Below are 12,898 nucleotides of genomic sequence, written 5' to 3' on the forward strand. Positions count from 1 at the left end.
TACCAGTTTTTTTCCTGAAGCCTTTGTCACCGACTGAAATGGCCTTGTGTTCGCTGGATGTTGCTCGTGACCTGAAGTTCTACGTGACATGCACAAAGAGTTTTCAGAAGACTTAACAACTGTTCATGAACTTTGGTCCTGCGAACCATGGGAAGGCTTTGTCCAAGGCTTCCATCTCAAGGTGGCTCTAGGGCTGCATCCAACAATGTCATCGGTTGGCGAGCCGACTACTGTCTGGCCGTCTGAGTGCCCAATCCAACAGAGTGATCGCTGCGACTATGGCGTGCCTGTCGGTGTGCCCCTGCTGGACATCTTCACAAAGTTCTACTGCATCAACAGGGATTCCAGGCCGTGGTCCAGAGTCGGCCACGAAGTGCTTTGCAACCTGTTCACTAGAGGTGAGCCTCTTCCAGAGGTGAGAGTTGATTGCTTCTGTTGAGCCTTGCCACCTCTCGTGGTTGTGTAATGTTGTACTGCTATGTATTCGTTATTGACGAGCTTGTGAATACATACCAGACTGCATGCTGGAGAAGATTTAAGTTACATACCTGTAACTATTGTTCTCCAGCATGGGTCTGGCATGGATTCACATGCAAACCCTCCCTCCGACCCCTCGGCGGCTCTTCTTGGTCATACAGCCACTTGACGTGTTTAACAGAACAGATCTGAAGATGGCTGCTAGAGGAGGAGCTTAGGGAGAGGACTGTCATTGGATGGGGGCAGTATGACCCAGAGGACAGTGATTAGTTTACAGGAGAAATACTGTTTTTTATTGAAAGGGGAACAGTTTTTTCTTTTACTGAGGACAATGGAGAATATTCACAAGCATGTGAATCCATGCCAGACCCATGCTGGAGAACAATAGTTACCGGTAAGTAACTTAAACCATAGCTGACAAAAGCTTTCAAGGAGGGGAGGAGGACCTTTGACAGCGGGTGTATCCGGGATAGCTGTGAACTGTAATTCTCTTAGCAGACAGGACAAGGGGATACACACGGATTCAGGCTTCACAGTGAATGTTTGTGCCAAAACAACTGCACATACTGGGAGGTAATGACTTCAGAAAGGATACATCGAGACAGAGACACACATGTCTTGGGAGAGTCCGCCTGGTAGCATATTATTGTGATGGTGGTGTCCAAAATGTTTATTTTTATTTTTTAAATGGAGCAGTGGAAAACAGTGTCTTTGTAAGCCATGTTTGAATATGCAGCAAAGTAGCACATTGTGTCAGCTAGGACACTGCAAATCGATTGTTCCAGAGACAGAACTCCCAGAGCCTCAAATTGTTTGGATATTGTGATGCAGGTTTGGCTAAACTCAGTCACTGCCGAGAGATACAGTCCGATGTCTCAGGATTGCAGACAAAATCAGGCAATTATTGCTTGTTTACATTCCCATATCATTAGCAGACAATCTGCTTCCACATGCTAATTATGCCTCATGGGTCAGTGATTTTGTTTTGTTTAGGTCATTTAGGATGTCTTGGGACAAGAAATGTATCAAAATTGACAGTGTGTTAAAATTATTTATATTTGGTTAATCCCCAGGTTTGAAAGCATCACTAGAACGGTTGCAGTTAGAATACGTGGATGTTGTGTTTGCAAACCGGCCAGATCCAAACACGCCAATGGAAGGTAGGCACCCTTTCAGCGGCTCATCTATAAATACTTATTTGCCGGCAGAGTGAACATCAAAAACAATGCTTTTGTTCCAAACTCGATCAATGTGAATTTTGTTGGTATTTGAAGAATATGACTTTGCTATGAAAGAATGCAGTTGTGGATAGAACCTTTGGTAAGCAAACCAAGGAAACTGAATGTTTGTGTTATTCAGCATTGTCCAATTCTTTATTACTGAGTAGTTTGAGATAGTTCATATTCTCAATACACTTCGCTCATAGTATTCTGAGAATACCTAAAATTTGTTACTGTGTACATTGACATACACAAAGCATAAGGTGTACGTTGAAATAAACAAAGGACACTGTTGAAGTAACAACATGAGATTAAATTGGGAAATTTGTCACAGTAATTCAAGTTATTCAAGTTATTGTACACATGCCAAGTAAGCAGATTCTCTTGGTTAAAAATGTGTACAAATTAAACATCATGCCTTTTAATTGCTTCATGATTAAAAATCAAGCCACTCTAACAGAAAGATAATTGAATAAGGTAATTTCTCTCCCAGAGATCCAAAGGGCAAAAATATACTCCTTTCCACTCGTCTTGAATACAAAAAATCAATTCCACTACTTTCTCACCCCTCCAATAAATAATTCCCCTCAAATGCAACTGGCTAACAATGATGATGGATCGTTAAAACTGCTCAACACTTTTGATTTATTTCTCTTTTCGTAATAACTATAGATCACTTCTGTGTTGCTTTTATATTTCATAATCCTTAATAACCTACACCTCGGGCTTTAAAAATATTGCTGCTTTATTTAAGTCATGGGCTTCTATTTCACCATTTGCTTTGTTATTAATGCTAAATCCTATCACAAACTTAATCTCAATCCATATCCCTACATATGCTTATACAATTGAGCTCTAAGGTCATCATTTAAGAGTGCACCACATACTTTTAATGAAGCATCAGCTTTGTTTTTCAAATGACCTGACATCACTGAAAATGTCACTTAAAACTATGCTGCCTGTATCTGATTGACAATTGATCAATATCAATTCTATCGCCTCATTATGGTCGTCCTTCAAGCAGAAGAGGTCATTCACTATTCTTATTAATGGCTACCTTCCTCTGTTGTCCACTCTTCAGTATCTGAGGTCCTATTTATACCACTTCTAGTTTCAAAGAGTTAGGTAAAAAGTTGATCTTTGCTCCTCGAGCTAAGTTAATCACCGAAAACATCTCCCTGTTTCCAAAGAGTTTAAATGCAACACTGCTATCATGCCTTTTATATCTTGCAATGTAAACACAGATGGTTGGAAATATCCTGCTTAATTTCAACATGCCATTCTTCTGCTAATACTTTAGACTGCACACTTTACTCGTGTCCCCTAATAAAAGCTAGTCCGATGTGCCAGTACATATATTTATAATGGTCAGCCGAACAGGAACATCTTTATGGAGCCTTTGCTATCCGCGATTATTGTGCTGCAAACACGTCACTTTTAAACCTCCATGTTTGAACTGTAGCATTAAAATGCAGTCTCTTATATGCAACACATTTTCATTATATATTCATAATTGCGAGTTTGATTAGTTACATGCAAAGTAGGGTGCTTCTTAAGGGCACCAAAGAGAGTATTATGTCTGAACTCTTTTCTTTATTTTGACAGCAGCAAGACCTTTTCAAAATGTTTCACGAAGGATTTTTAATAGATTACAAGACCCAGTCTCAGGAGGATAGCTCAGGGGAAACGCACTCGCCTTGTACGCAAGATGACACAGCGCAAACACAGGTTCGATCCCCAGGTCCGCGCTTAGAAACCTATGGGTATTAAGCACGTTATAAAGAACCAATTACAATAACCCTCCTTTTCAATGATGATAGTTAGAGAGGGAGTTGCTGTACTCCCCATTTCCTCTTATTGTAGTTGTCCTCTGTCTGTTCTTCTTTTCTTGATCAAGCAAAGGTCCCATCACATCAGTCAATGTTCTCCAGAGAACCATCATCCGAGTCATCCATCAGAACTGTAGAAAGCCTTTAGACGAAGCTTAAATACAAAATGCCAGTAAAGGTTGGCCATTAGTAATCCTATAAGCAAAATAGTTTGATTAATACTGGCTTCTGCTTTTTAAAGATTTGTCGACTTTTTTCTTTGTGTAGTTTAGCGAAACAGAAATTTTATAGTAGGGGACGGTTCTCCATATTATGCAGTTTTAAAGCTTGACTAGAAACAGACTTGCAGTACAGTATAGAAAATATAGCTTCATTAGACCAATCTGCAGAACTGAGGGTATCCTCCAAATGTGCTTCGATCCAGAAAGCGCTGGTCACACTAGGAGAATAACGTCCAAATACTGAGGTTTCTACTCCTGTTTGGGACATGATCAAACAATCGCATCTGGCAACCTTAGGGGGAACAGATTGGTTTTGTAAGGCTTAAGAATGGACATAGAGCTGAGAGGAGTAGTCTATGAGATCCTAGACTGTAGGCTTGTGAACCTTGAGACCCCACATAGCACAACATGCAGGAAAATCTAGAAACACAGAATAGTCTACAAACCTTGTATTCTTTGTCAATTTGTCGTCTCCCGACCGCAAGCCCCAAGCATGACGCACAGAAGAGTGTCACAACGAGGGCGACGCACAGTGTGTTGTGCTTCGGTCTCACGGGCTGGCGATGGAGCGCAGGTAAGTGGAGGGGTGGGGTATAGCAAGAGGAGAGGGTGCAGGGGAGCCACACACATGGTGTGAGGGGAGCACCCCTAATACTAACTAGGGGAATTGGGTTGAGAGAGCAGCCTTGCAGGAGGGGCCTTTACGAGGTGGTCCTGCACCCTGTTTTAAGAGAAATTTGAGTTTAGATCCTTCCCTGTCCACTGAGAAATGTAAAATTGAATAGCCAAAGTCTCAAAAGTGGGACCCTTATAGTTCAAAGCCCCTCTCAACTGAGGCCGTTAAAAAGATATCAAACAGACAAATGTTGCCGGTTCAGCTGATAGAGCTTGTAAGGATCACAGTTCAGTAGTAAGTCAAAATAATTAACAGCATTCACCCCAAAGGATGTAAACCCAAGTGTCCTGGCAGACGCCAGTGTACCTATATTCTCAAGGCATAACTATATAGCTTTATTGTACCAGGTGCCCATGATTTCTGTAGACAAAAAATTTTGCATGTCTGCCGAAGGTCCTTGGCTTAGTCTGAAAAATTCTCCTTTGCCACAGCATCTGGTCTCCAACTGAAGAATCCGATCCTTGTTCAGTCTGTACGAAAACTGGTTCAGTCTCAAGAGAGGCCAGTGCAAGGATAAAGCCTAAAACATAGGCAAAACAGGGGCCTGTCGTTTGAGTCACATGTTTCTGGAACACCAGTTTGCTACAGTATTTGAGCCTGGCAGAAATTCCCAGAACCGTTCATAATGTCTGCAAGAATCTTTAATCGAGAGTATGCTCTTATCAGTATTAATTGAGGCATTCACTTACTCTTGCGTCTCGTCCCCTTTCCTCCATACTGCATGGGCGTCCCTTCCTAGGGACAGGAGACATAAAGACCTTCTTTCCCTTTAAATTTAGAGGCATGCAGGGGTGCGGCCCTGGGAGCATGCGCTACCCTGACTCCGCCCACTGGCACCACACCGCAGTCCCCTTTTCCCTGATGACGGGAACGGGCCGATTTCACCAGCGCTCCTGGGTTTGGCCCTGCCATGTAATACCACGCGCTCTTCCTCGGATTATTCTTCTATCTTTTTGTCTTTTATTTGTAATTTCGGTACTTGGTCCTCCAGTGTCACGCTCCACCCCGGCGCATGTTGACTTCAGTGTGCTTCAGCAGGTGTCCAGCCTTCGGGCGGCTCTTTCCTACGTCTGACCCCTACACTCTTTGCCTCTGCTTTCTTGGTCCTGATCACGGCTGGGAAGGTTGTACCACGTGCAACGCACTGACTCCAAGCGCTCTGAAGAGGAGGCTAACTAGGTGGAGGGAGCTCTTCGAACAGGTCGCCTCCAGAGAACTTAAAGAACTTTGTCAGACCAAGATTGAGGCCCAAAGGGGGGCTGATATTTTCCATCGCACCCCGTAAGGGCAACTCCTTCCCGGGAGGAACCTCTCGGGTTCTGGTACCAGCGCGCACACCGTGGCTAGTCCAGCTACAGGCTTCATGGCAGAGGGATCATCGGATCCTTCCGGACGCAGTGCTGAGAGACCGCAAGGTTCTGTTACCGGGTGTACACCCAAGTACCGGCTCAATGTCTGAGGGGTGCCTTCATGCAGCACCACCAGCGACATCGCTGAGGGCAATACGCCTTCCAGGCCTAGACCTGAGGTGCAGGTTAGGCCTCTTGCTCCACCACCAAGAGTCTTGGAGGAGGCCAGGCACAAGGCACACAACTTTGGCATGTGGCACGCAGCTCGACAAAATGGCCGCCGGCCCAGAAAACATAGCCGCTCGTCCAATACCACTCCTAGGAACAGGGCAGGCGGGTGAATGACTTTCAAGGTGGGACTGGTGTCAACCAGGTACGTGGCCTACAGTTTATCCATCAGCAGTGCAGGGCAGGTTCCCCCTGCAACCTAGGCAGATTGCACTCTGGCCCCAGCAGTCCCCAGCCACACCGTCAATATCTCCTGCCACCTCTTCAGCCTCCAAAGACAGGTTCTTCGAAAGGTTCCTGGCGCTGATGCAAACCACCCAGATGGGAGCCATCCTGTGGGATGCAGTCAGGGACTTGCTTCCTCCGGTCCCCCCGCCGACACCCATAGTCATTCCTCCCTTGGCTCCAGTGCCACTGGCCCCAGCGCTGCCCCAGCCGGCCACTTTGATTCCGGCTCCCATAGTTCAGGCAGGTTCCACAACAGCCTCCACAACAGCCTCCGGCTCCGCTCCTCACACTACAGCCCGCGGTGCCCAACACTCCTCAACTCGCTACGGACCAGCCAGACGCTCGGGTGGACACAGACGAGGAGGACCCTGACATGCCGTTGTCAATGAAGGCCTTCCGCAACAGGCTTGCGGGTTTGGCAGAATATTTGGGCCTTCCTCAACCTGAGGTAGAGCAGCCCGAGGAGGTGTCTTGGCAGAAGTCCTCACCCTATCACCCCCTACCAAAACGGGTATCCCGATGCAGAAGCCTTGGCAAAAAAGGGTGGCTCAAGCCACACTCGGCCCAACCTGTCAAATAAGTACCTTGATGCCAAATATAGACAGACTGAGGGCGATCCACTCTAGCTGGCTGCACCCCCTCAACTGCATTCTTCAGTGATTGCTGCAGCATCTCTCTGCTCTAAGCCTCAGTCATCATCGGCCACCTCGTCCTCGGCGATGCTAGGCAAGGAGGAGAAGATCTTGGAGGTGTACGGGAAGAAGCTGTACTCCAACGCCTCCTTGCACCTGCATCAATCCAACGCGGAAGCTATGCTGGCAGCCGCTAACCAGAGGCTTTGGCGGTAAATAGCTGACTTCCTTCCAGAACTTCCGGTTCAGGGCCAGGTAAGCTTCAATGCAGGTCTAGGAGAAGCCATGCTGGTTGTCCAGGACATTATGGAGTCCACCGTGGCCCACATCGATACCTCTTGCCGGGCCATCTGCATCGCCACGGACATGAGGACGGCCTGGCTTCTGGCTACTAAATTTAACCACGATGTGCAGGAACGCATATTGGACCTTCCATTCGAGGGTAGTGACCTCTTCCACTACCACCGACGAGGAATTAGATAAAAAGAAAAACAGCTCCCAAACTGCAAAGTCTTTATACTAACGAAGTTCACGCCCAAGACATACACCCAGTTGCATAAACGCTCCAACAAGGGGCGGTCGTTCGGCGGGTTCCGGGGCTTCCAGGAATGGAGGTCAAGACAACCTGACTGCTCACCCAGTCAGCACCGGCGAAAACAACAAAAAGGGGGTGGCAATAGCTCCTTACAGTCCCCCTCCTCAGCAGCAGCCTCCGAATGAAAGAAAGCATGACGCGTCCCTTCGGTCCACATGTCTCCAGTGGGGGGCAGGCTTGCCTTTCACGTGCAATTTTGGTGCCAGAACTTTGCGGACCCTTGGATCCTCTGTGTAGTATCCTCGGGGTACCACCTACCGGTCCCTTGTCGTCCTCCTTCCTCCCCTCCACTACCAAAGATTGGGACAGAAACTCTGTTGGCGGAGATCAGGTCGCTCGTCGAGAGCCAGGCAGTGGAAGAAGTCCCAGCCTCCCAGAGAGGATTGGGCTTCTATTCCATGCTTTTTTGTCATACAAAAGATCCACCAGGATGGCCTGAGAGTTGTTGGACCTATCCACCCTCAACCTCTCCCTCCCTCTTCAGACATTCAAGATGGTTACACCAGCACTCTATGCGGACAGGTAGGTCCTTCTGGCAGCTGCCCCACAGGTCACCATCACTACGGACTATTCCCTAGAAGGCTGGGGAGCCACTCTGGACAGCCACAGCGTCCACAGTCTAGACCCGGCAGGAGTCGCGTATCACCTGGCTGGAGCTCAGGGCCATCTGACTATCCCTCGGAGCTTTCCTTCGCCTCATTGGGGGCATGACCATTCTTATCCAGAACGACAACTCCACCAGCATGTACTATGTCAACAAGCAGGGTGATACCAGGTCCCCTCCGCTATGCAGCCTAGCGGTCAGCATGTAGGAATGGGCCCTGGAGAACAACATCTACCTCACGGCCGTCCTCCTCCCAGGGGAGGCCAACTTGGAAGCGTGCAGGCTCAGCAGACTGGGAGCGGACAATTACGAATTGCACTTGAACGGCCAGGTGCTGCAGGTGGTCTTCAACACATGGGGCCACCCTCAGGTAAATCTATTTGCCTCCTGGAAGAGCAGAAAGTGCCATCAGTTCGCATCCTGGCAGCGGCACGGCCCGGCTCCCTGGGTGACGCATTGCAGATTCAATGGGAGGGTATGACAGCCTATGCCTTTCCTCCCACACTCCTGATCCCCAGGGTAATCCGCAAGATGAATGAAGCTTGTCACCTCAGCATCATTTTGATAGCTCCATGGTGGCCGGCAATACTGTGGTTCTCCTAACTGCTCAGCCTCATGGACAGACCACCCATTCACCTTCCGCTGGATCCAGCACATCTCCTGTCCCAGCAAGGGGGCAGGGTCCTCCACCCTTCACCTCAGAAGTTAGCCCTCGCAGCGTGGTTCCTGAGCAGATCACCCTCAAGCACCTCAGCCTATCTCAGGCTAACCAGGGGATCAATCATGGTGCCAGGAGCAAGGCTACCAGGAGCCAATACAAGGGTAAATGGAGTAGATTCATTGGGCGAACTGTAAGGAGATTGACCCCCTTAGGTGCACACTGGATAATGTGCTTTGCTTCTCGGCACACCTCAACACTCAGGCGTACAGGTGGACACATGTCGCACCTATCTGGCAGCCATAGGGGCCTACAGAAATTCAGAGGAGGAGGTCTTCTCCTCTTCCAACCCGATAGTTAAGAAACATCTGGCGTGCTTGTCCAGGCTCTACTCGTCCATCAAGAAGCCACACCCCATGTGAGACCTCAATGTGGTGTTGGGCACCTTGGCACACAAACCCTTTGAGCCAGTGGCATCCGCGGACATCAGACTGGTCACCATTAAGACAGCGTTGTTAGTGGGACTTGCCTCTGCTCGCAGTCAGCGAGATCCAGGCTCTGGTGGCATCATAATCCTATACCACTTTCCACAGGGACAAGGTGGTCCTGCGGACTCACCTGGCGTTCCTACCTAAGGTACCCTCCGCTTTCCATCTAAACAAGGAAATAGTCTTGCCCACTTTATTGACGACCCCAAGGACGAGGCTCAGAGAGTCTTGCACTGTCTGGATGTCAGGCGTGCTCTGAAATTCTATCTGGACATGACTAAGGGCTTCCGCAAGGCAGATGCACTCTTGTCATCTTTGGTGGATCCAGGCCCAGGTATCAAACATCCAAGGCTTCCATTGCACGGTGGATGGTTGCGGCCATCAAAGAGGCCTATGAGGGGCAGCACAAGCCACTGTCGGTTAACATGCACGCTGTCAGGGCCATGGCCACGGCCATCGCATTCCAGCGGCACGTTCAGTAGCATGTCATAAGCAGTGTGGCTACCCCATCGGCTCTCTGTAAGCATTACTGTTTGGACGCTGTTCTAAGTCAGACGCGGCCTTCGGACAGGCAGTTCTAAGGAACTTATTTGCTTAAGGAGGGTATCCTCTCCACCCTTGGGCTACATTCAGTTGTAATCGCCCATGTAGTATGGAGGAAAGGGTACGGGACGTAAGAGTAATTATAAATTACTCACTGTAGTGACTAACATACTCTTAGTCTTTAGTCTCCTTTCCTCCATACGTGCCTCCATCCTTCCGCCTAATAATACTGGTGTCATTAGGCAATGTTAAATATTGTCGACGCGTCAATGGGGACTGAGGTGTGACGCCGGGGGGCTGAGCCAGGGTAGCGCATGCTCCCAGGACCGCACGCCTCTAAATTTAAAGAGGAAGAAGGTTTTTCTTGTGAAAAAGGTTCTGTCTCTCGTCCCTAGGTAGGGACGCCCATGCAGTATGAAGGAAAAGAAAACTAAGGACTAAGAGTTTGTTAGTCACTACGGTGAGTAACTTATAATTTCCCAAGGAGCATATGCCCCTTGCACCCTGCCCACTCAGGTTTTCGGATGAACAGGGAAACCATTGTTGGTAGATGTAGAGTTTGTCCTGAAAATTTGGACGTAACATGGCCGTAATTCCAGAAAATCTGCCACTTTGCCGCCAAACAAATGGCAAAATCGGCAGTATTACCGTAGGTGGTAGAAATCTCCCATGGAATCCTATGGACTCAAATTAATGGAGACCAACACAGCCTAACACCATTTGTAATCCGGTGGTAATTCCACTAGACCAAGTGGTCGTAATGGTAATTCAGTTTGGTGATATTTTGGCAGGTTTACCACCAAACCCGTAATTGACAAGTAAACCCCAAATTTTTGTCCAAATTGGGTGACGGTGCATTTCCCAGGTAGTAACAGTCCGGACATCTAATTTCATGTGGCCTCTTGATATATGATCTATTATGGTTTAAATGTATGCCTGCACGTTTTATGATACATACGATAGTGGTTGACATTCTTTAGAATTATGGCATATGATAGATTTGGGGTCAAAAACTGGAGCTATGTTAGAATCCTGACTAGCACTTTTCCATTGTGTGGCTAAATCTGCCTCTGGCTAATCGGGATCCACCACATTGCATCCAAAGGCTCATAGCAGATGTACAAAACCCAACATTGAGCCGAACTGTGACACAACTGGAGTATTCCAGGCTCCCTTAGCCAGAGGATCTTTTAGGGTACTTTTCCCCAATAGGCAGAGCAACCACAGCCACTGCCCCAGTATGAAAGTGCCTAAAGGTAACCACTGCACCCATCTGGAATAAATGACAGGGCAACCATAAAAAGAGCAAGTTTGCTGGAAATCCACTCCCTCACTGCATATTACAACAGAGAATTATGGGATGTGTAGTCTTTAAACAGACTATTTGAAAAATGTTGAACAATATTTGCTGTTCCCAAAATAAAGAAAAGAGTTGATGCATTGTAAATCTGCTTGTCATGCCATGGTTATTTTAAATAGATATTTTCCAACATGTTCTTGCATGATGATTTGTATTTAACTTAGCTGCACTTCACATTGATTTGAACTGATGTCAGAATATTGACTGTTTGAATTACACATTTTAAAAGGGGGAATGCCCCATCCACAGTCGTGATTTGGAGAAACGCGGTTTAGTAACAAATAGCTTTGGTAAAGAGCCATGGCTAGGAGCATAAGGCAGTGTCTCCAAGCACTTAGTTTGTTGGTGCTGTAAGATTCACACCAGGGAGGAGCATTTGGCCAAACAGGTGGGGTGGAAAATGGGTGGAATTCAACAGTGCCTGCCCTCATTCTCTGCCTGGGTGTCTGCCATTGCTTTTGTCCGTGCCTCTCAGGCCCCTACCCCCTTCCAGCACCCCAGCACAGCCCTCCCAAATCTTCCTCACCACCAATTTACCTGCTTATCTCTGTCAAACTTCGGTCCTCCAATGTCCCAGTTTCCAAAATCCTGGCGATCGAAATAGTAAGGGGACAAAATCCCTTACTATTTCCATGCCGGCTATCTCGTTTTGAAGGTTTATATCACGGAAAGTCGGCATGCACAATACATGTCAACCCAATTTCCCTTAAAAAGATATACTATAAGGGTATTTGCTCCCTGGATAGAAACCCTAGGTGTGAATAGCTATCACCACCAGGTCTGGGGGCAGATGGCGCTGTTAACTGCCATGAGGCTCCTCACTTGGCTCAGCCATATCTTAGACTCAGGCCATAACCAGCTCCCAGCCCTGTCTGTCTCTGCAGGCAGGGATGAACGCTATATTCTCCAGCATGGGGTCTGGCATGGATTCACATGCTCATGAATATTCCCCGTCGTCAGGCTGGGAATCCTCGGTAAAGAAAAAACCAGTATCAGTTTCGTTTCTGATCTGTCTTTCGTAGTAACAACCAATCACTGGTCTCTGCATCATACTGACCACAGCCAATGACTGCCCTCTACCTAAGCACCGCCTCTGGCAGCCATCTTCAGATTTTTACCGCACGTTCATGTGTTGGGATCCTCGTGCTATTGCTCTCGAGCGTTAGTGCAATTTTTTTTCACGTTTTTTCTCAAAAACTTCGTTTTTTCGGTCAAAAGAGCCTCAAGCTCCACCGACTCACTATCCGATCAACGGGGACCCGTGTCGGATTCGTCTGCGCCCCTCAAGGGTGAAGATTCGTCGAGCTACGCTTTTGGAGGACTCCAGAAGTTTCTCAGGCCCGGTCATGGCCCAGGAGAAGGGAAGCTCGACGCCCGGAAAGCTGTTCAGGGTCTGCCCTGGATGCCAGCTGCAGAACGTCTTCAAGGAGGACGAACACTCCTTTTGCCTCTACTGCCTACATGAGGACAAGACGCACGTGGAGAAGGACTGTGCGTTTTGCGGCAACATGTCGGAGCGGACCATGAAGGACCGCCATCAACGTCTCGCCAACTGGCTAGAAGGGAAGAGCCCGTCCGGCGAGAAGAAGAAGAAGAAATCTGAGCGGTCTTTTAAGTCCTTTGAGGACGCCCCGGCGACGGGGGTCCAACATAAGGCCAAGCACCGCGAGTCCGCTGGCACCGGGAGCGCCGAACGGTCGGGCTCTACGGGCGCCAGGCAGGGCGCACCCTCCCCGGCACCATCAACCACGAGCCAACGCTCTGGGTCGGGTAAGAGGAAGGCCGAGCAC

At 48.1% G+C, this 12,898-nt stretch overlaps 1 protein-coding gene across 8 annotated transcripts in view; it reads left to right on the plus strand.

The window, feature by feature from the left end:
- The window catches only part of KCNAB2 (potassium voltage-gated channel subfamily A regulatory beta subunit 2), a 1,347,681-nt gene that overhangs the window by 1,156,783 nt on the left and 178,000 nt on the right, over window positions 1–12,898 (plus strand). For all 8 annotated transcript variants that reach the window (XM_069610272.1, XM_069610273.1, XM_069610271.1 and 5 more), the window contains one exon: window positions 1,551–1,637. In XM_069610272.1, the coding sequence (XP_069466373.1) occupies window positions 1,551–1,637 (87 nt within the window). The remainder of the gene's footprint in view (window positions 1–1,550; window positions 1,638–12,898) is intronic.

Source organism: Ambystoma mexicanum, chromosome 8 (assembly GCF_040938575.1).
Source record: "Ambystoma mexicanum isolate Mex_15411 chromosome 8, UKY_AmexF1_1, whole genome shotgun sequence".
Taxonomy (NCBI): domain Eukaryota; kingdom Metazoa; phylum Chordata; class Amphibia; order Caudata; family Ambystomatidae; genus Ambystoma; species Ambystoma mexicanum.